The sequence below is a fragment of the Anomaloglossus baeobatrachus genome, chromosome 9, assembly GCF_048569485.1.
Source record: "Anomaloglossus baeobatrachus isolate aAnoBae1 chromosome 9, aAnoBae1.hap1, whole genome shotgun sequence".
Lineage (NCBI taxonomy): Eukaryota > Metazoa > Chordata > Amphibia > Anura > Aromobatidae > Anomaloglossus > Anomaloglossus baeobatrachus.
The window spans coordinates 211,201,333-211,223,338 of record NC_134361.1 but is presented as its reverse complement, the minus strand read 5'-3'; the positions used below and the strand labels follow the sequence as shown (position 1 = coordinate 211,223,338).

Below are 22,006 nucleotides of genomic sequence, written 5' to 3'. Positions count from 1 at the left end.
TGACAATGGCACCCCGACAATCTCAAACAGGTCTTACCTGACCAGCTCCTCGTTATACAGAGACTGTGGTGACTCGCGGCCCAGCACGTACACTTGCCCCTTCAGGACCGACACCTGCACTTTGCCTTCCACCTGTTCTTGGGATTTGGAGATACAGGCGCGGACAAACTCGCACTCAGGGCTGTACCAGAAACCTGCAGAAATGAGACCAGAGGACTGGTCAGGACAGGGGGACGACAGGAACTAAGAGGACAGAGGAGGCCAGTGGAATTATTGGGCATTTGGCCTAGTTCTCCATTTACGTGACGCACTAAGGGCTGCCATAATCTTCTGGAAAAGGTGCCATCTCCATTCATATATAGTAAAACATCAGCCCAGTTCAGAAAGCCCACTGGTCCAGAAAGCTCATTAGACCAGAAAAAAACAGTAGTCCAGAAATCTCACTAGACAAAAAAACAAAAAACAAATCTATTAGTCCAGAAAAAAAAAGAGAAAAAAAAAATGACTACTAGTCCAGAAAAAAACAAAACACACCCCACTAGTCCAGAAAAAGCTCATGATCCACCACTAGTCCAGAAAAGCTCACTAGCCCAGAAAACTCGCTAGTCCAGACAGCTCACTAGACCAGAAAAAGCCTACTAGTCCAGAAAAAAAAAAAAACCCACTAGGCCGTCGGGGGGGGGGGGGGGTGTTACTAGTCCAGAAAGGGCCCACTAATCCAGTAAAAAAACAAACAAACAAACCCACACCCACTAGTCCAGAAAAGGTCACTAGGCCAGAAATCTCACTAGACAAGAAAAAGCCCACATGTCCAGAAAAAAAAAAAACTTACTAGTAAAAAAAAGCCCACTAGTCCATTAAAAAAAACCCCATTGGTCCAGAAAACCTACTTGTCCAGAAAAAGCCCGCTAGTCCAAAAAAAAAAAAAAGTCCACTAGTCCAGAAAAAGCCTGCCAGATTATTGGAGTTTTACCAATTGTTTACTAACTATGTAAATCGAGGGCTCGTGGGTTTTGGATGGTGACACATTAAGATGAAACATGAGAGCTGGGTTATTTGCTGGAGATCGCTCTTGATAAGTTCCCGTCTTCCATGCATGGTTGCGCTGTGCGCTCTAATTAGCGACGTCCTTGAACCGCGGGAGGAAACGCGGCGGTGACATGAAACGTTTGGATGGTAATCCTAGAAAAGCAGCGATCTATAGGCAGAGCTGGGGCCGCACAGGATCACTCTGCTCCCCCGGATAAAAGACGCCAGGCTGCAGCCTGACCCCGCGCCTTATCAGGGTCAGGAATCAGAGACCATATGGACGTGTGTGCGCTGGGAGCCGGCTCAGGTGAGCTCACCTTCCATAGCATTCTCCGAAGGTAACATTAGTCACAGCCAGAAGAAAGGACCTCAACTTTCCTCCCGGGATAGAAATACCAGAGCACATCTGTCCCTAAGTCTCCGGCCGTTCCCCTGGGCTATGCGGACGCCATCAATTAACCGGGCAACGGGGGCATTAACAGAAGAGGGGTTTCTTTTTTGTAATCAGAAAAAGTCCTTAAAGGGCACCTCCCCCATTCTTAGCTGGATCTTTTCCAGGGAAAACTGGGGTGACAAACAATTTGTCCAAGATTCAATCTCCCACAGGGGTTGTCAGTCTTCCTCTATATCCACTGGACAATGGCTGATACTCAGTAATCTGGGTAATGCCCCCTAGTGGCCGCCATATTACCGTAACAGAGGAGGAACATACGCCTTACATATAAAGAAGGTTTAGATTTAAAGGGCCTGTAAGGGATTTTTTTTTTTTTAAATAAATCATGGCTGCTAACTTTAAGGAACAGCACCAGGTTGATGGGGGAGACAACGCTGATTTTCCCTCTCTTTTTGTTTTAAAGAAACACTTGTTTTTCTAATCCTGTGTGACTTGTCAATGAACGTCAATTCTTATCTGGACAAAACGGCTTTCTCATTTAGTCTATTGATGTTCACTAAATTTCAGGTGAAAATAAGGGTATCGCAATATACATATACAGGAGCTCCCCCTAGTGGTGGCTTCAGACAGGATCTTATCATGTATCTCTGTATACAGGGAGCTCCCCCTAGTGGTGGCTGCAGACAGGATCTTATCATGTATCTCAGTATACAGGGAGCTCCCCCTAGTGGTGGCTTCAGACAGGATCTTATCATGTATCTCTGTATACAGGGAGCTCCCCCTAGTGGTGGCTGCAGACAGGATCTTATCATGTATCTCTGTATACAGGGAGCTCCCCCTAGTGGTGGCTACAGACAGGATCTTATCATGCATCTCTGTATACAGGGAGCTCCCCATAATGGTGGCTGCAGACAGGATCTTATCATGTATCTCTGTATACAGGGAGCTCCCCCTAGTGGTGGCTGCAGACAGGATCTTATCATGTATCTCTGTATACAGGGAGCTCCCCCTAGTGGTGACTGCAGACAGGATCTTATCATGTATCTCTGTATACAGGGAGCTCCCCATAATGGTGACTGCAGACAGGATCTTATCATGTATCTCTGTATACAGGCAGCTGCCCCTAGTGGTGGCTGCAGACAGGATCTTATGTATCTCTGTATACAGGGAGCTCCCCCTAGTGGTGGCTGCAGACAGGATCTTATCATGTATCTCTGTATACAGGGAGCTCCCCCTAGTGGTGGCTGCAGACAGGATCTTATCATGTATCTCTGTATACAGGGAGCTCCCCCTAGTGGTGGCTGCAGACAGGATCTTATCATGTATCTCTGTATACAGGGAGCTCCCCCTAGTGGTGGCTGCAGACAGGATCTTATCATGTATCTCTGTATACAGGGAGCTCCCCCTAGTGGTGGCTGCAGACAGGATCTTATCATGTATCTCTGTATACAGGGAGCTCCTCCTAGTGGTGGCTGCAGACAGGATCTTATCATGTATCTCTGTATACAGGGAGCTCCCCCTAGTAGTGGCTACAGACAGGATATTATCATGTATCTCTGTATACAGGGAGCTCCCCCTAGTGGTGGCTGCAGACAGGATCTTATGTATCTCGGTATACAGGGAGCTACCCCTAGTAGTGGCTACAGACAGGATATTATCATGTATCTCTGTATACAGGGAGCTCCCCCTAGTGGTGGCTGCAGACAGGATCTTATCATGTATCTCTGTATAAAGGGAGCTCCCCCTAGTGGTGGCTGCAGACAGGATCTTATCATGTATCTCTGTATACAGGGAGCTCCCCCTAGTAGTGGCTACAGACAGGATATTATCATGTATCTCTGTATACAGGGAGCTCCCCCTAGTGGTGGCTGCAGACAGGATCTTATGTATCTCTGTATACAGGGAGCTACCCCTAGTAGTGGCTACAGACAGGATATTATCATGTATCTCTGTATACAGGGAGCTCCCCCTAGTGGTGGCTGCAGACAGGATCTTATGTATCTCTGTATAAAGGGAGCTCCCCCTAGTAGTGGCTACAGACAGGATCTTATGTATCTCTGTATACAGGGAGCTCCCCCTAGTGGTGGCTGCAGACAGGATCTTATCATGTATCTCTGTATACAGGGAGCTCCCCCTAGTGGTGGCTGCAGACAGGATCTTATCATGTATCTCTGTATACAGGGAGCTCCTCCTAGTGGTGGCTGCAGACAGGATCTTATCATGTATCTCTGTATACAGGGAGCTCCCACTAGTAGTGGCTACAGACAGGATATTATCATGTATTTCTGTATACAGGGAGCTCCCCCTAGTGGTGGCTGCAGACAGGATCTTATGTATCTCTGTATAAAGGGAGCTCCCCCTAGTGGTGGCTGCAGACAGGATCTTATGTATCTCTGTATACAGGGAGCTACCCCTAGTAGTGGCTACAGACAGGATATTATCATGTATCTCTGTATACAGGGAGCTCCCCCTAGTGGTGGCTGCAGACAGGATCTTATGTATCTCTGTATAAAGGGAGCTCCCCCTAGTGGTGGCTGCAGACAGGATCTTATGTATCTCTGTATACAGGGAGCTCCCCCTAGTGGTGGCTGCAGACAGGATCACATTATATGTCTCTGTGACCATGCTTTGGTCAGTTTCCAGACCAGATCTCGGACATTATATTTATCATCCTGATGTTGTTTGGCGCTCTCCTTTCAGCACCACAGTCACCATTGTTGGTATGTGCAGAAGTGATAAGCGGCGCTGTTTTAGGATGTTCTCACTATCGACACGGGTAGCACTGGAGAGGGTCACCTACCGTTATACACCTGCTCGGAGAACCGCAGTGACAGCCCCTGCTTGATCTTCCGCACCTCGCGGTCCATGGTGAACGTCTCGATGTCTAAGTGAGCGTGGTGCAGTATGGTCCCCGCCGGCGTCTCGTAGATACCTAGTCAGATGAGGGTTTTTTTTTTTTCCCAGGCAGGGGGAGGGAGGGAGAAAAAAAAAATAAAGACAAGGATACATGAAGCCCAAATTGCTGTCAAATGACACCATTAATGAGGCCGGTGACAGCAGAGCTGCAGACGGACTTCATTCACTCTCAGCTTGCTGCAAAGTGTGTGTGTCATTACTACCCCGCTGGGGGCAAAGACAGACCACTCCGCACCTTGTGGTGAAAATGTGTAGATTCCTCTTTTTTTGAAGAGGCTGAAATGACAGGTTTCAAGAACTGATCGCTTCACCGTCTCTAGCCCACCGGACTCCCGCAGAAAGGCTGTAATTAAAGCCAAGGAGAAGGAGAGGAGGCACGGAGGAGAAGGGCCTGAAATAACAGTTCTGTGTGGACCCCCCTCCTCGCCTCCCCTCCCTTTATTCCTCTACTTCACTCTCACTTTCGGCCAAGCATAAGCGCTTAGGAAATAATACTATTTAAAACAGCCGTGATTGGAAGCCGCGCCGGCTCACGCCGCGATGGAGAGCGATACGCCAGGCAACAAAGCTGAAAGTATCTCCCTCCCGAGGATAACTGCTCATTTAGATAAGTGTCCGCCGGCTTTGGAAGGCAGCCGAGCGGAGTGACAGGTTAATTCTCCGCCTGTCAGAACAATGTTAAACTATGTTGGACACGATGCCTCTAACTTGTGAGGTTCTGAGCGCCACGGCAGTGCCGGGCTGGGAAGACATCTGGGCCTGTGATCCAGCCGCATCGGGGCAGGAGGGGCTTGTTCTTACTAAATTCCATGTATTTGGGGCCAACAATCATTTTTGCAATCGGGTTCCATTAAAACTTTTGCGTCGTGTGACTTTTACAGGCTCTTTGTTTCCCTTCACATTGAACTTTCATGTGGTCATAAGTCAGCGGAGAAAAGAGAGAAAAGTCAGAAACTCTCCCACCGGGATCAGAGGAGCTCACTGACAGATTCTCAGAAAACTCATTCTGCAGCAAGCATCAGACGGTGCAACACAGGATATAGCAGGCAAAAGGGGAGAAGTATGTAATGTAACCCGACTGCAACAGTGAATTTTTGCACCCCCCTCAATTTTTTTTTATATATTATACACACACACACACACAATATAAAATATATGTATTTTATAACATTTTATATATATATATTTTATATAATACATATGTGTAAATATATTTTTTATATAATATATGTGTGTATATATATATATATATATATATATATATATATATATATATATATATATATATATATATATATATATATATATATATATATATATAATAAAAAAATATACACACAATATAAAATATATAATATATATATAAAATATATGTATTTTATAAAATATATATATTTTTTTATAAATAATACATATGTGTAAATATATTTTTATATAATATATATGTGTGTATAATTATATATATTTATTTACACATATGGATATATATATTTTATAAAATACATATTTTATATTATATATTTTATATTGTGTGTGTATAATATATATATATATATATATATATATATATATATATACACACACACACACACAATATAAAATATGTAGTATATATAAGATATATATTTTATAAAATACATGTGTAAATATATATATATATATATATATATATATATATATATATATATATATATATATATATATATATATATATATATATATATATATATATATATATATATATATATATATATATATATTTACACTTATGTATTATATAAAATATATTGTATATTATAATTATCCCCAGAAAGGTATATGTAGAGATGTTATTCAGCCTTCCCAAGGGCTAACATAGCCGCTTTACTCTGAACACAGCGCCTCCTCTGCTCACAGGCTGTGTCTGGTATTGCAGTGGGGGTCAGTAAGCCTATTAATGCCGTATAAACCCCCTTTACCCCCAGGTGGCCGGAGTCTCTCTGCAGGATGTTAGGAGTCTCGACACAGAAAATAGCCAGATATCCCTCCGGTAAGGACCTAGCCAAGGAGTGGCTCTTTTTAAAGGAAACCACCATATTAAGTGACCCTATTAGTCAATATCCAACTCTTTGACAAGTTTAAAGATATGACAAGGGAAATACCAAGGCCAGGTATCCATCCACAGACCGCTGTTTCGGGGTATTGCCCCTCATCAGTGTGGAGTAGGATTCTGGCCAGGTGGGAGCAATGCCTAGTAGACCAACAAGACAAACCAATCACTAATCTTCCACCTATCCAGAATCCTACTCCACACTGATGAGGGGCAACACCCCGAAACAGCGGTCTGTGGATGGATACCTGGCCTTGGTATTTCCCTTGTCATATCTTTAAACTTGTCAAAGAGTTGGATATTGACTAATAGGGCCACTTAATATGGTGGTTTCCTTTAAAAAGAGCCACTCCTTGGCTAGGTCCTTACCGGAGGGATATCTGGCTATTTTCTGTGTCGAGACTCCTAACAGAGGCTCCACGGACCTTCTTTGATTTGCAAATTTCCCAGGGGGCAATGCACCTAGGATTTCACTGTGTTGAGCGCCCTCGTTGGCTGCCGGCAGTGTTTTCTCTGGCTGGTCTTCCTGAGATCTGTGATTGTTTTGCCCCATAGTTCCCTGGCTTTGGGGCTGTCACCATGCTATGGAGTTGGCACCTATGGCACACAGTGAGCGGGCAGGAGCACAATGATGAGCCGATGGGCCGCATCCGTGGCACGGACCGTCAGTTGGCCACGTGGTGGTGGGCAGACGTCAGAAGTCGCCCGGGCCACCAGCGCAGACCTGCCTGACATCTTGAAAGCTTATTAAGGACGGGAGTTGTCAGCAAAGATGATGTTCTGCTAAACCAGCCGCAAAGTAATCTTCAGGGCGACATCTGCCCATCTCTAAGTCTCCAAAATTACTCCCGTCACCGTCCTCGAAAGTCCGCGCAAAATAAGTGCAGGAAATGGAGGAGCGATGACAGGTCCAACCGCGAGGGGGGGGGGGAAAGAGAGCCGAGAACAGAGACTGCTGCATCTCATCCTGGACTGTGTGATACCGACAGCTGAGCTGCATCTAATCCTGGAGTGTGTGATACCAGCAGCTGAGCTGCATCTAATCCTGGCATGTGAGATACCAGCTGCAGAGCTGCATCTAATCCTGGAGTGTGTGATACCAGCAGCTGAGCTGCATCTAATCCTGGCATGTGAGATACCAGCTGCTGAGCTGCATCTAATCCTGGAGTGTGTGATACCGGCAGCTGAGCTGCATCTAATCCTCCAGTGTGTGATACCAGCAGCTGAGCTGCATCTAATCCTGGCGTGTGAGATACCAGCTGCGAGCTGCATCTAATCCTGGAGTGTGTGATACCGGCAGCTGAGCTGCATCTAATCCTGGAGTGTGCGATACCGGCAGCTGAGCTGCATCTAATCCTGGAGTGTGCGATACCGGCAGCTGAGCTGCATCTAATCCTTGTGTGTGCGATACCGGCTACTGAGCTGCGGCTAATCCTGGTGTGTGTGCTACCGGCAGCTGAGCTGAATCTAATCCTGGAGTGTGCTACCGGCTGCTGAGCCCTGTATCTGATCCCATCATGTGCTCCTGACCCGTGTATCTAAACACTTGGGCTGTCTTCTGCCTGCTCGGACAGTGTGGGGCGCTGTTATCCTCTCCGGGTACGTGGGCAGGTGTAGGGGGCACAGGATCAGCCCTGGCACTGCCATGCACACCGTTGTGTGGCATCCTCCCTCTCCGCAGCGGATGATGGGGGTCTTGTTTTCTCTGCTGTGACAGCTGTCAACAGTTAAAGGAAAGTGACTGAATCTGCTGACAGCACCGGAGGCGCAGCCCCCCGCAGCACCAGAGGATGACGGCGGTGACACCGCCCCGCTACACGCCACCGAAGTGTCATATGTGTGATCGGCACCGCCGCGCAGCACACGGTATCACACTGGACGGGATTAGATACACGGCTCAGCAGTCAGTATCACACAGGGAAGGATTAGATACACAGCTCAGTGCATGGTATCACACAGGAGGGGATTGGATATGCAGCTCATCACATAGGATTAGATACACACATCAGCAGAAGGTATCAGGAGAGGAGGAGGAGAGGATTAGATATACGGCTCAGCAGACAGTATCACACAGGATAGGATTAGATACACGGCTCAGTAGATGGTATCACACAGGATGGGATTAGATACACAGCACACCAGACAGTATCACAGGATAGGATTAGATACACAGCTCAGCAGACAGTATCACAGGATGGGATTAGATATACGGCTCAGCAGACAGTATCACAGGATAGGATTAGATACACGGCTCAGCAGACAGTATCACACAGGATAGGATTAGATACACGGCTCAGTAGATGGTATCACACAGGAGAGGATTAGATACACGGCTCAGCAGACAGTATCACAGGATGGGATTAGATATACGGCTCAGCAGTGCAGCGCAGGCATACAGTAGGTGATATTCGGCGTTTTCTCGGCGTCCCCCTCCTGTCACCTCACTTGGTGGCGCTTCATATTTTTGTGTAATTTATCAGATTTTTGGCTCGGTTACAGCTCGGCGTTCGGCTGAATTATTTTTACCGTTTGATGAATAAACATGTTGTTCCCCGCTGTATCCGAGCTGACGAGTGCGGCTGATTATACAGCGGAGAGAGCACAAATAGAGCAGAGAGGCGGCATGTCCCGCCAATCACAGGGGCCGCCGTGACCTGCCAATCACAGGGGCCGCCGTGCCCCGCCAATCACAGGGGCTGCCGTGCCCTGCCAATCACAGGGGCTGCCGTGCCCCGCCAATCACAGGGGCTGCCGTGCCCCGCCAATCACAGGGGCCGCCGTGACCTGCCAATCACAGGGGCTGCCGTGCCCCACCAATCACAGGGGCCGCTGGGTCCTGCCAGTCACAGAGGCTGCCAATCACCGGGGCCGCCAATCACAGGGGCCAAAAAGTCTCACCAATCACAGGGCCTGCCATGTTCCGCCAATCACAGCGACCGCTCTGCCCCGCCAATCAGAGGGGCCGCTGGGTCCCGTCAGTCACAGGGGCTGCCAATCACAGGGGTCACCGTGCCCCGCCAATCACAGGGGCTGCCGTACCCCGCCATTCACACTGGCCGCTGTGCCCCGCCAATCACAGGGGCCGCCGTGCCCCGCCAATCACAGGAACCACCAATCACAGGGGCCGCCGTGCCCCGCCAATCACAGGAACCGCCAATCACAGGGACCGCCGTGCCCCGCCAACAACTGGGTCCTGCCAGTCACAGAGGCTGCCAATCAGTGGGGCCAAAAAGTCTCACCAATCAAAGGGCCTGCCATGTTCCGCCAATCACAGCGGCCGCTCTGCCCCGCCAATCACAGGGGCCACTGGGTCCAGTCAGTCACAGAGGCTGCCAATCACTGGGGCCGCCAATCACAGGGGCCGCTGTGCCCCGCCAATCACAGGGGCTGCCGTGCCCCGCCAATCACAGGGGCTGCCGTTCCCCGCCAATCACACTGGCCACCGTGCCCCGCCAATCACAGGAACCGCCAATCACAGGGGCCGCCAGGTCCTGACAATCACAAGGGCCACCAGATCCTGACAATCACAGGGGATGCACATGGGAGGTCTGTGCCTTGAACCCCATAGGTCCAACTTGAGAGATCACTCTTATATTGACCAGAACTGAGCTGAGAGGACATGTCCACTAAAGGGCGCCGGAGGCCGCTGTGTAACCAGGGGGTAGCAGGTATTACCACCCCAGGCCACCAGGGATGTTTCCATTAAATGCTTTGTTATTATAAGCTATGCCTTTTCCACCCTATACCACCAGGGATCTAAAAGTGAGCACATTCTCTTCCCTAGGCCACATGGAAATGTTACCAGTAACCTTTTCATTACCGTGGAGCACCAGGAACATTCCATGCATCCATTGTATTCTACAGGGAATGTTACAGTTGCCTCCGAAGAGTATTTCATTCGTGACCCTAGACCACCAGGAGTAAATAGCTTTAAAACACCAAAGACCAAACCATATTGTATTTCTGGAGATCCGGGGTGATTTATGGGTTAAATACAGATAACTCACTATTCCATAGACCACCAGGAATAATAGAATCAACCCTGAAGCCCCTCTAGACCAGCAGGAACATTACCTAAAACAAGCCATAAAACCAGACACAATTTTCCCCTTTTGTTTGACAAAAAAAAAAAATTCCCCCGAGCCCCCCGCCTCCGGGACGACCCCGACTTGACCAAAAAAACGCAAAACAAACTTTTTTAGAACTTTTTTTTTCCTACATTCAGACGGTAAATGATCACGTCTTGTCTTAAAGGAAAGTGGAGACAAAAAAGGGAAATTAAAGCAGCAAAGAAAGAAAGAAAATGGCCTTTGTTCTTTTGGCAGAATTAGAAGCTGAAACGCGCCGCACTTTTTCCCTCCCACAGATTTAATTTACTTGACTTAATTAGGCCTCCTTCAGCGCAAAAAACATAATTTGATAATGAGGTTGTGAAAAGACGGAATCTGCATCAAATCTATTGTAATTTCAGCTGCCCGAGCGCCGAGCAGGGAGCAGCCTATTGTCACCGCGCCGGGGCGAGCCCCCGCCGCACACCGCGCAGCCCCCCGCCACAAACCCTCAACAGCTCTGCTTGCTGTCAGTAATAAAGAATATCATGACTATTCTTTCTATCACAGCTGAGGCTTTGTTACAATGTACAATGCGGTGCCAATCTACTTCCCGTTTGGGTGCAAATGTAACAAGTCTGCAGCTGCGATCAGTCCAGTATCTCAGCCTCTGTATATGAATGTGTCAGCACTTTGTGCTCCAGAGCTGCTGTTCCTTCTGTAACTAGAGTAGGAAAGTTGCAGCCATGCCGCAGATCCTTCTGACAACTGAGGGGGGCGCTGACAACTTCCCAGCTGCAGACAGACTGACAGTAATGTAGAGGGCACATGTATATGGGTGGTAGGTAGCGGTATGAATGGAGATTTTCACTACTTTTTAGAGGACACTTACCCCGCGACTTCATCCCGATGTATCGGTTCTCCACGATATCGATCCTCCCCACGCCATGCTTCCCCCTGTTAAGACGAAACGCGTCAGAGGGTCACAAACATCTCCTCAACTAATACATAATAACACAATACAGCACGGGGATATGGAGCAGGGGTCCCCCCTGACCGGGCGCAGCGTCTTTATCCTCCAGTAGGGGGCGCTCTGTATATAGAGTAGGGGTCCCCCCTGAGGCCAGTCAGACTATACACCGTGGCTTTATCCTCCAGTAGGGGGCGATCTGTATATGTAGAGTAGGGGTCCCCCCTTAGGCCTCAGTCACACCGGGCGTAGCGTCTTTATCCTCCAGTAGGGGGCGCTCTGTATATGTAGAGTAGGGGTCCCCCCTGAGGCCACAGTCAGACCGGGCGCAGCGAATTTATATACAGCGGGCCCCCTACTAGAGGATAAAGATGCTGCGCCTGGTCTGACTGCGGCCTTAGGGGGGACCCCTACTCTATATACAGAATGCCCTCTACTGGAGGATAGAGTAGGGGTCCCCCCTGAGGCCGCAGTCAGACTATACACAGTGGCTTTATCCTCCAGTAGGGGGCGATCTGTATATGTAGAGTAGGGGTCCCCCCTTAGGCCTCAGTCACACCGGGCACAGCATCTTTATCCTCCAGTAGGGGGCGTTCTGTATATAGAGTAGGGGGTCCCCCCTGAGGCCGCAGGCAGACCAGGCGCAGCGAATTTATATACAGAGGGCCCCCTACTGGAGGATAAAGATGCTGCGCCTGGTCTGACTGCGGCCTTAGGGGGGACCCCTACTCTATATACAGAGCACCCGCTACTGGAGGATACAGACGCTGCGCCCGGTCTGACTGCGGCCTCAGTGGGGACCCCTACTCTATATACAGAGCGCCCTCTACTGGAGGATAGAGTAGGGGTCCCCCCTGAGGCCACAGTCACACCGGGTGTAGCGTCTTTATCCTCCAGTAGGGGGCGCTCTGTATATGGAGTAGGGGGTCCCCCCCTGAGGCCGCAGTCAGACCGGGCGCAGCGTCTTTATCCTCCAGTAGAGGGTGCTCTGTATATAGAGTAGGGGTCCCCCCTGAGGCCGCAGTCAGACCGGGCGCAGCGTCTTTATGCTCCAGTAGAGGGTGCTCTGTATATAGAGTAGGGGTCCCCCCTGAGGCCGCAGTCAGACCGGGCGCAGCGTCTTTATCCTCCAATAGGGGGCGATATGTATATACAGTAGGGGTCCCCCCTGAGGCCGCAGTCAGACCGGGCGCAGCGTCTTTATGCTCCAGTAGAGGGTGCTCTGTATATACAGTAGGGGTCCCCCCTGAGGCCGCAGTCAGACCGGGCGCAGCGTCTTTATGCTCCAGTAGAGGGTGCTCTGTATATAGAGTAGGGGTCCCCCCTGAGGCCGCAGTCAGACCGGGCGCAGCGTCTTTATCCTCCAGTAGGGGGCGATATGTATATAGAGTAGGGGTCCCCCCTGAGGCCGCAGTCAGACCGGGCGCAGCGTCTTTATCCTCCAGTAGGGGGCGCTCACCAGGCGGAGCAGAAGATAAGGCTCTTCAATCACAATAGGCCATTTATTACAAGGTTGATCTGTTATTGTGATGGCTCGGCATTGTCTCGGCGTTGTCTCGGCATTGTCTCGGCAGCATGGAGCTTTATAGCAGCCTCTCTGCTCCACTTTAAGGCTGGTACGGTTATTGTTTCTGGAAGGAGCCGCGCCGTAATGTAGCGTGGCATTGAAGGTTCGCAGGTTAATGGCGGCTGCAGGGTCATAGAGGCCTTGGTCTAATTGCACTTATTGCCTGATGTCATTTTCCTGGGGTGGGGGTCCGGTCAGTGCCTGAATGGTGGTCTCATACATTTGTGCCTGTGTTCAGGACCATGAGGCATGAATAACCCATTGTAAATGTGCCACAAGACAAGAAAACTCACCTTAGATGAGGGGCATGGTGGCATCATAGGATCAGAAGACCCTCCAATAATGGTACGAGGGTCCGGGGGTCATGACAGATCTAATCGGAACTTGTTGATAGGGTATAGCGCTCGTCATTATTGATTACAGATTGGCCCCAAAGTTCGTTTAGGAGTAGTCGGGGGTGGAGGTGCTGGGTTGGGAGGGCATGGAGGTCCCAGGGTCCTAAAATTGATGACAGTCAAAATTTGCCCATGTGCTCCACCAACTGTTGTGGTATATGTGGAGATTAGCCCCCTGTTAGGGCGGTAGCTGGTGTTACTCAGTGGCGGGAACCTATGGTGGCTGCGGTCATGGGTGGAGAGAAGAGGTGCACACCGTTAGGGAGATAGGTGTACTCCTCTGTGGCAGGGCCCCATGGTGGCTGCGGTTGTGGGAGGAGAGAAGAGGTGCACACCATTAGGGCGGTAGATGTACTCCTCTGTTGCGGGACCCCATGATGGCTATGGTCATGGTTGGAGAGAAGAGGTGCGCACTATTAGGGAGGTAGGTGTACTCCTCTGTGGCGGGACCCCATGATGGCTGCTGTCACTGGTGGAGAGAAGAGGTGCACTTCATTAGGGCGGTAGATGTATTACGCTGTGGCGGGACCCCATGGTGGCTGCGGTGATGGGTGGAGAGAAGAGGTGCACATCATTAGGGCGGTAGATGTGTTACGCTGTGGCGGGACCCCATGATGGCTGCAGGTGGACTGGTCACATCACCTGACCCCATCGCCATTGATGTTTTGTGGGACCTTTAGCTGCCATCTTGCAGGTACGGGGCCTAATTAGGGATTTGCAGGTAACCACATTTCCAAATACAGGTCCAGGTCCCCCCCCCAAACTGGATCGGCTCTTAAAGTGACAGTACATAGTTTTACATCACACACTTTTCCACTTCTCCATTTCCAACTTACGCCACTTCATTGAGATAGGAGAAGAGCTCCAGCGCGGAGTGGTGCCGGCTCCCGTCCCGAAGGTTTGTCACTTGCACGGGGACACCTGGAATTGAAATGGAGCGTACGTGAGAAAGTGGTCTGAACACGGCCTGACGAGGCGGCGGCTGCGCCACACAGAAGCGTTTAATGGATGAGACAGATATGAACTCTAAATAACTCCTTAAGAACCAGAAGGTGGCGGGGAAGAGAAGGGAAGAGGGGGGAGAGGTTACAGATTTAGGGTAAAATAGAAAGTGCAATAAAATGAGCCCCCTAAGCCCCCCGGGCCCGCGGCCTGTCTCCACTGTCACCCTGGCTTTCATTTCATACACTGTGAAATTGCCACCAGCCCCATTCTTAATTGCATTTCACGGTCCCCCATTGTCTTACGGGCCGGCACCTTCTGTCTCACCACTCAGAGACTTCAGCCTGACAAATGGGCACGGAGGAGGGGGGACGCCGGTGGCCAGTTGCTCGGTGTTTTTGCGACCCACCCATCCATCCAACCCTCCCATAATGTCTGTTTCAATGAGCGCCAACCAAGTTCTAGACCTGTCAACACTCAAAAGAGGGAACGAGGGCGGGAGGGGGGTCCACCAGTAAGAAGTTAAAGCCATCGAGAGACCCCATGAATTAATTATTACACCTTCAACAAGAAAGGCCGAGGGAAGGGTGTGGTGTACGGGGAGGGCGGATGGGGGGGATTTTCGGATGGAAGGGCTACGGGTGGGAGGGAGAGGACAGACTATGAAAAGAAAGGCCGCATTATTCTTTTGCAAAGTGAAATGAGCAATAAATGTATCAGCAATCTGACAAGGGCTTGTTTCGCCACAAAGCGGAGCCGGGACTAGTTTTGTGCTTAATCTTTTCTCCATCTGTTGCCCCCATTAGTATTGATTGCACCATTCAATGCCAATCACCTCTTAACAAGAGCACTCTCGCTCTCTTATGCTATTAAATGTAATTCTTTGCAATAATGAACTTTAAGCCGCCTTCATCAGTCTGCAGATCCTATTTAGATTTAAAGGGGTTTTTTTCCGGGTATTTGAAGAGGAGGGGGTGTATTTTTTTTTTTTTTTTCCTAGGGCCGTATTTTGCTCGTCACTTTTGCCCGGCGCAGACTTGATCCGCGGCTTATAGTTTTCAAATAGTCAATAATTAGATTAAAACTTCAAATAAATAAAGCGCGGGAGATGAATAGATAAAGCTGAGGGACTGCGGCTGAAAGGAGACGCCATTGTCCCCGCCGGGATGACGATGGGACTTTAATTTCTCGGGGATAATTCCGTGACAATAGCACAAGGTGCCATAATGCCACGTGTGAATGAGCCACTGGATGTGACGGCGCGGACTGCCAGCAGCTGCCCGTCTGGAAGAAGAGCGGACGGCGGCCAAATGGGGCCATGCCGACATTCAACCGCACACAGTCCTGCAGGTATACATTATGGGGGCGCCCAGCAGCTGCCAGTCTGGAGGAAGAGGGGACGGCGGCCAAACAAGGCCACGCCGAAAATCAACCGCACACAATCCTGCAGGTATACATTATGGGGGCGCCCAGCAGCTGCCAGTCTGGAGGAAGAGGGGACGGCGGCCAAACAAGGCCACGCCGACAATCATCCACACACAGTCCTGCAGGTATACATTATGGGTGCTGCCAGTCTGGAGGAAGAGGGGACGGCGGCCAAACAGGGCCACGCCGACAATCATCCACACACAGTCCTGCAGGTATACATTATGGGGGCTGCCAGTCTGGAGGAAGAGGGGACGGCGGCCAAACAGGGCCATGCCAACAATCAACCGCACACAGTCATGCAGGTATACATTATAGGGGCTCCCAGCAGCTGCCCGTCTGGTGGAAGAGAGGACGGCAGCCAAAAGGGACTGCACCAACAATCAACCGCACACAGTCATGCAGGTATACATTATAGGGGCTCCCAGCAGCTGCCCGTCTGGTGGAAGAGAGGACGGCAGCCAAAAGGGACTGCACCAACAATCAACCGCACACAGTCATGCAGGTATACATTATAGGGGCTCCCAGCAGCTGCCCGTCTGGTGGAAGAGAGGACGGCGGCCAAAAGGGACTGCACCGACAATCAACCGCATACAGTCCTGCAGGTATACATTATGGGGGCTCTGAGCAGCTGCCCGTCTGGAGGAAGAGGGGACGGCGGCCAAACAGGGCCGCACCGACAATCATTCACACACAGTCCTGCAGGTATACATTATGGGGGCTCCCAGCAGCTGCCCGTCTGGTGGAGGAGGGGACAATGGCCAAACGGGGCCGCACCGACAATCCGCATACAATCCTGCAGGTATACATTATGGGGCTCCCAGCAGCTGCCTGTCTGGTGGAAGAGGGGATGGTGGCCAAACAGGGCCACACCAACAATCAACCGCACACAGTCCTGCAGGTATACATTATGGGGGCTCCCAGCAGCTGCCTGTCTGGTGGAAGAGGGGATGGTGGCCAAACAGGGCCACACCAACAATCAACCGCACACAGTCCTGCAGGTATACATTATGGGGGCTCCCAGCAGCTGCCTGTATGGAGGAAGAGATGGGTACCCAAAGTATTTCTTCCCCTTTGTCCAACCTCTTAAATGCTGTGGTCACAATTGACACCGGCACCTAAGAGGTTACAGCGGTATGGGAGGTGGGTCTGATCCCAGCTGTTAGACTCCGCACATCCACCATACACGAGAGGCGTTTGGGGCCCCGTAGGGCATGGGCCACAATCCGTCCTCATATTTACTAACATCATCATCGGTAACAGAATGATGTCTGAGTCCCGCCCCCTGGACTCTGCCAGGAAAGAGAATGGGTGGGAATACCGCCTTTTGGGTGGAGTTAAAGTAAATTGCCCCTTTTGTAAATTTTTTCATGGTTAACAAAAATTCAGGATTTTTGGTAATTTGGTCACAGACACGCACCTTTCTTAAACTCAATCTCCAGGATGTCGGGGGTGCTCGGGGACGTGCTGGGGTCCTTCGTTTTCACAAACAGCCCATCCGGTGCTTGGTTCTGTAGGGAAATGAGAACAGTGAGGACTATGGGAAGTTCTGGGGTAGAAATACCTGACAAAGCGACACGGACAACCTCAAGGGAAGGCCACTGGTTGCGCCATTTCTCCATTTTATGTCTATTCGCCATTGTAACCAATCACATCACTTCTCTCATTCTTGCAGAGCAAGTTTAATAATGAAAGATGAAATCTTATTGGTTGTTATGAACAACACAAGGCCTGTCGTCAAGTGCTGTTCCTAACAACCAATCAGATCACTTTTCATTCCTACACTTGAAAGAGAGAAGGAATCAGATTGGTTGCTAAGGGCAACTGACTATTTTCTTATGGATGAGGCCTATAGTTTAGGTGTAGGCCTCAACAACCAATCCGATCACTTATTTCATTGTCAAACTTGTACAAATACAATGAAACCTGCAATCTGATTGGCTGAACTAGTTTCTTATAATTAGTTATTACTTTAGGCTGTGCGAACATGCTGGGAGTTGTAGTGTCCCCCCTGCTGGAATGACAGTGCCCCCCTCCATTATAATGACTCTCTAGTAACTGTAATAAATGATATAATGGTAAAAAGCACGGGCCGGGCGCGGGGGAGGGGGCGAGCGCCCATAACGGATGCACGAGCCGCGTCTATCACAGCAGTTTATTCTGCAGAAATCCAGAAAGAAATCAGAGCGGGTGACCCCAGCAGGTGCTCCGCAGGAACGCACTCGTACCGTGTCCCCGAGGTTAATACATCCGGGGGAGCGGAGAGGAACAAAGCAGAAACTCATCTAAAAACAGATCAGCCTAATGCCAGCCTTGGCAGCGGCACAATGAGAAGGCGCCTTCTCTCCGCGCTCATCATTCACGCCCTTTCTGGGTTACTGGCTGAAATCTGCGGTGGCCATTTGATTGCTCGCGGTCCCTGACTTGTGGGCGTGGTGATGGCCGTCAATCACTCCGGCACCCTGCGCTCCACGCTCGGTAAAACCACAGACACCTAAAAAAAAAAAGTGCCGGAGCAGCAATCCTGGCTGGGAGCGGGGCCTGGACTTCCAGGGGCCCGGGAGGGGAGAGGGGGGACTCTTGTATTCCCTATACGTGACGGCATTTTCTGGATTACTAGGCATTCCAATAGTTTGGAATAAATGCACAGGCTTCCAGGAGCCCCCTTCCGATACGCCAGAGCCACATAGAGTTGGGCAAAGTAACGGAGTATACGTGAGAGGTGAGATGATCGGACTAAAAGGAGGAGCCGGCGTAACTGAGGGGATCGGAATAAAAGAAGGAGCCGGTGTGAGTGAGGGGATCAGACTAAAAGAAGGAGCCAGTATGAGTGAGAGGATAGGACTAAAAGAAGGAGCCGGTGTGAGTGAGGGGATCAGACTAAAAGAAGGAGCCGGTGTGAGTGAGGGGATCGGACTAAAAGAAGGAGCCGGTGTGACTGAGGGGATCGGACTAAAAGAAGGAGCCGGTGTGAGAGGATCGGACTAAAAGAAGGAGCCGGTGTGAGTGAGGGGATCGGACTAAAAGAAGGAGCCGGTGTGACTGAGGGGATCGGACTAAAAGAAGGAGCCGGTGTGAGAGGATCGGACTAAAAGAAGGAGCCGGTGTGAGTGAGGGGATCGGACTAAAAGAAGGAGCCGGTGTGACTGAGGGGATCAGACTAAAAGAAGGAGCCGGTGTGAGTGAGGGGATCGGACTAAAAGAAGGAGCCGGTGTGAGTGAGGGGATCGGACTAAAAGAAGGAGCCGGTGTGACTGAGGGGATCGGACTAAAAGAAGGAGCCGGTGTGAGAGGATCGGACTAAAAGAAGGAGCCGGTGTGAGTGAGGGGATCGGGCTAAAAGAAGGAGCCGGCGTGAGTGAGGGGATCAGACTAAAAGAAGGAGCCGGCATGAGTGAGGGGATCGAACTAAAAGATGGAGCTGGTGTGAGATGATCGGACTAAAAGAAGGAGCCGGTGTGAGTGAGGGGGATCGGACTAAAAGAAGGAGACGGTTTTAGTGAGGGGTATCGGACTAAAAGAAGGAGCCGGTGTGAGAGGATCGGACTAAAAGAAGGAGCCGGTGTGAGTGAGGGGATCGGACTAGAAGAAGGAGCTGGTGTGAATGAGGGGGATCGGACTAAAAGAAGGAGTCGGTGCGAGAGGATCAGACTAAAAGAAGGAGCCGGCATGAGTGAGGGGATCGGACTAAAAGAAGGAGCCGGCGTGAGTGAGGGGATTGGACTAAAAGAAGGAGCCCGTGTGAGTGAGGGGATTGGACTAAAAGAAGGAGCCGGTGTGAGTGAGGGGATCGGACTGAAAGAAGGAGCCGGCATGAGTGAGGGGATTGGACTAAAAGAAGGAGCCGGCGTAAGTGAGGGGATCGGACTGAAAGAAGGAGCCGGTGTGAGTGAGGCGATCGGATTACGTGATGGACTCCGGTTTAGAGGGGTTGGGGGGACATTGGGCTTAGAGGCTTGTAGGGTCGGGCTTACAGAGAGTTGGACTTAGTGATGGGTTTAGGTTAACTGAGGGCTCAAGATAAGTAAAAGGGGCCAGGCGGTCACGCTAATTTAGGGGCTCCGGCTATGTGAGGGAATTGGGCTGACCACGGGGTTCAGGTGAAAGTTGTGGCTACTTAGGTAATGGGGGTCAGTCTAAGTCGGGGAGTTACTCTATGAAATTACAAGATCCTTTTACTAAACCCCAGAGATAAAAGTCACTCCGCTCCCTCTACACAACAACTGGAAATAAAATGCCGTTGGCGCCTTTGTGTCGGCCATGTTGTTGCAGTTAATCTGACTAGCGGCCTCTGCCACCAGCCTTCCCATCTATGTGACCAGACAGAGATGTCACCGAGAAATGACGGGAAGCAGAAAAAAAAAGAAAATCTATTCATAAAAATAAGATTAAAAAATGTAGAAAATGTGAGAGCGTTTGTCGGAGGGGAGCGGCATTATACGGGAGAGGGCGAGAAAAGAGGAGAGGGAGGTTAGGAGGAAATGGGGCGTGAAGTGAAGGCCGGTGTAGGGCGCCGCTGCCGTCAATGCTTTATTCACCCGCTGATCTTGTTGTGTCCGAGGCTGAATGAACTCTTTCAAAGCGACAGATGAAGTTAAAGCAAGTAAATTTCTATCTTTCTAACATTAGGACGCCTCATTGCCCCTCAATCGGGTCTCATGGAGGCAGAAAATGGCCCAACCATCTGTTTTTTTTTTTTTTTTTTTCATAAATCCATGCAGTTGGGAAGACGAGGTACGAGAAGAGGAAGGAAAAGAGGGAGGGAAAGAAAGCGAAAGATAATATGCCGTTACCATCGAGCCTTCCACCGTCATTGTAAATTGGGTTTATTAGCAAAATTGATAAAGTTACTGATGTTTATGATAAACCAATAGAAGAATGCAGACAGTTAATCACAGCTAACATAACTAGCGGGTTCTTCAAATTTTACACAAAATCCCCCTTTTACTGACACCTCTAGTCTCAGGATTATTCAGCCATTCATGACCAGTCTTTAGTACTCAGTAGAACCCCCCCTGGCTGGTATGACCTGCCGCCCCCCTGGCTGGTATTACCTGCCGCCCCCCCAGGCTGGTATTACCTGCCGCCCCCCCAGGCTGGTATTACCTGCCGCCCCCCCCAGGCTGGTATTACCTGCCGCCCCCCCAGGCTGGTATTACCTGCCGCCCCCCCCAGGCTGGTATTACCTGCCGCCCCCCCCAGGCTGGTATTACCTGCCGCCCCCCCAGGCTGGTATTACCTGCCGCCCCCCTGGCTGGTGTTACCTGCCGCCCCCCCTGGCTGGTGTTACCTGCCGCCCCCCCCTGGCTGGTGTTACCTGCCGCCCCCCCTGGCTGGTGTTACCTGCCGCCCCCCCCTGGCTGGTGTTACCTGCCGCCCCCCCTGGCTGGTGTTACCTGCCGCCCCCCCTGGCTGGTGTTACCTGCCGCCCCCCCTGGCTGGTGTTACCTGCCGCCCCCCCTGGCTGGTGTTACCTGCCGCCCCCCCCTGGCTGGTGTTACCTGCCGCCCCCCCCTGGCTGGTGTTTCCTGCCGCCCCCCCTGGCTGGTGTTTCCTGCCGCCCCCCTGGCTGGTGTTTCCTGCCGCCCCCCTGGCTGGTGTTTCCTGCCGCCCCCCTGGCTGGTGTTTCCTGCCGCCCCCCCTGGCTGGTGTTTCCTGCCGCCCCCCTGGCTGGTGTTTCCTGCCGCCCCCCTGGCTGGTGTTTCCTGCCGCCCCCCTGGCTGGTGTTTCCTGCCGCCCCCCCTGGCTGGTGTTACCTGCCGCCCCCCTGGCTGGTGTTTCCTGCCGCCCCCCTGGCTGGTGTTTCCTGCCGCCCCCCTGGCTGGTGTTACCTGCCGCCCCCCTGGCTGGTGTTACCTGCTGATCCTCTGGCTAGTGTTACCTGCCGATCCTCTGGCTGTTATTACCAGCCGTCCATCTGGCTGTTCTGACCTGCTGCAGACTTGAGTACATCAACAAACTCCAGCTTCTGGCAGCTTTCCTAAGGAATCTGAACATATTCTTTATGGGTAATGGCCTTCAGGATGAAATTCTTGTGTTTGCTGCTGACAGCACCTTCTTCACGCCCCACCATCTTTGGGGTTCAGGTCAGGTGACTGATGGCCTCCCCAGAGTCTGCCTGGACTTTTCTGATGCCAAGTCTTGGTGGACTGTGAGGTTCTGGGATAATTGTCTTATTGGAAGGTCCAATAACGCCTGAGCTTTAGCTCCTCACAGAAGACAGGACGTGT

General features: G+C 50.8%; 1 protein-coding gene across 1 annotated transcript in view; it reads right to left on the bottom strand.

The window, feature by feature from the left end:
• ASS1 (argininosuccinate synthase 1) overlaps positions 1–22,006 on the bottom strand; it is a 60,461-nt gene that overhangs the window by 7,441 nt on the left and 31,014 nt on the right. The window contains exons 10-14 of the mRNA XM_075322913.1: positions 17,197–17,287; positions 14,246–14,330; positions 11,370–11,434; positions 4,224–4,355; positions 38–194 (exon numbers count right to left, since the gene is read on the bottom strand). Coding sequence (XP_075179028.1) covers positions 38–194; positions 4,224–4,355; positions 11,370–11,434; positions 14,246–14,330; positions 17,197–17,287 — 530 coding nt within the window. The remainder of the gene's footprint in view (positions 1–37; positions 195–4,223; positions 4,356–11,369; positions 11,435–14,245; positions 14,331–17,196; positions 17,288–22,006) is intronic.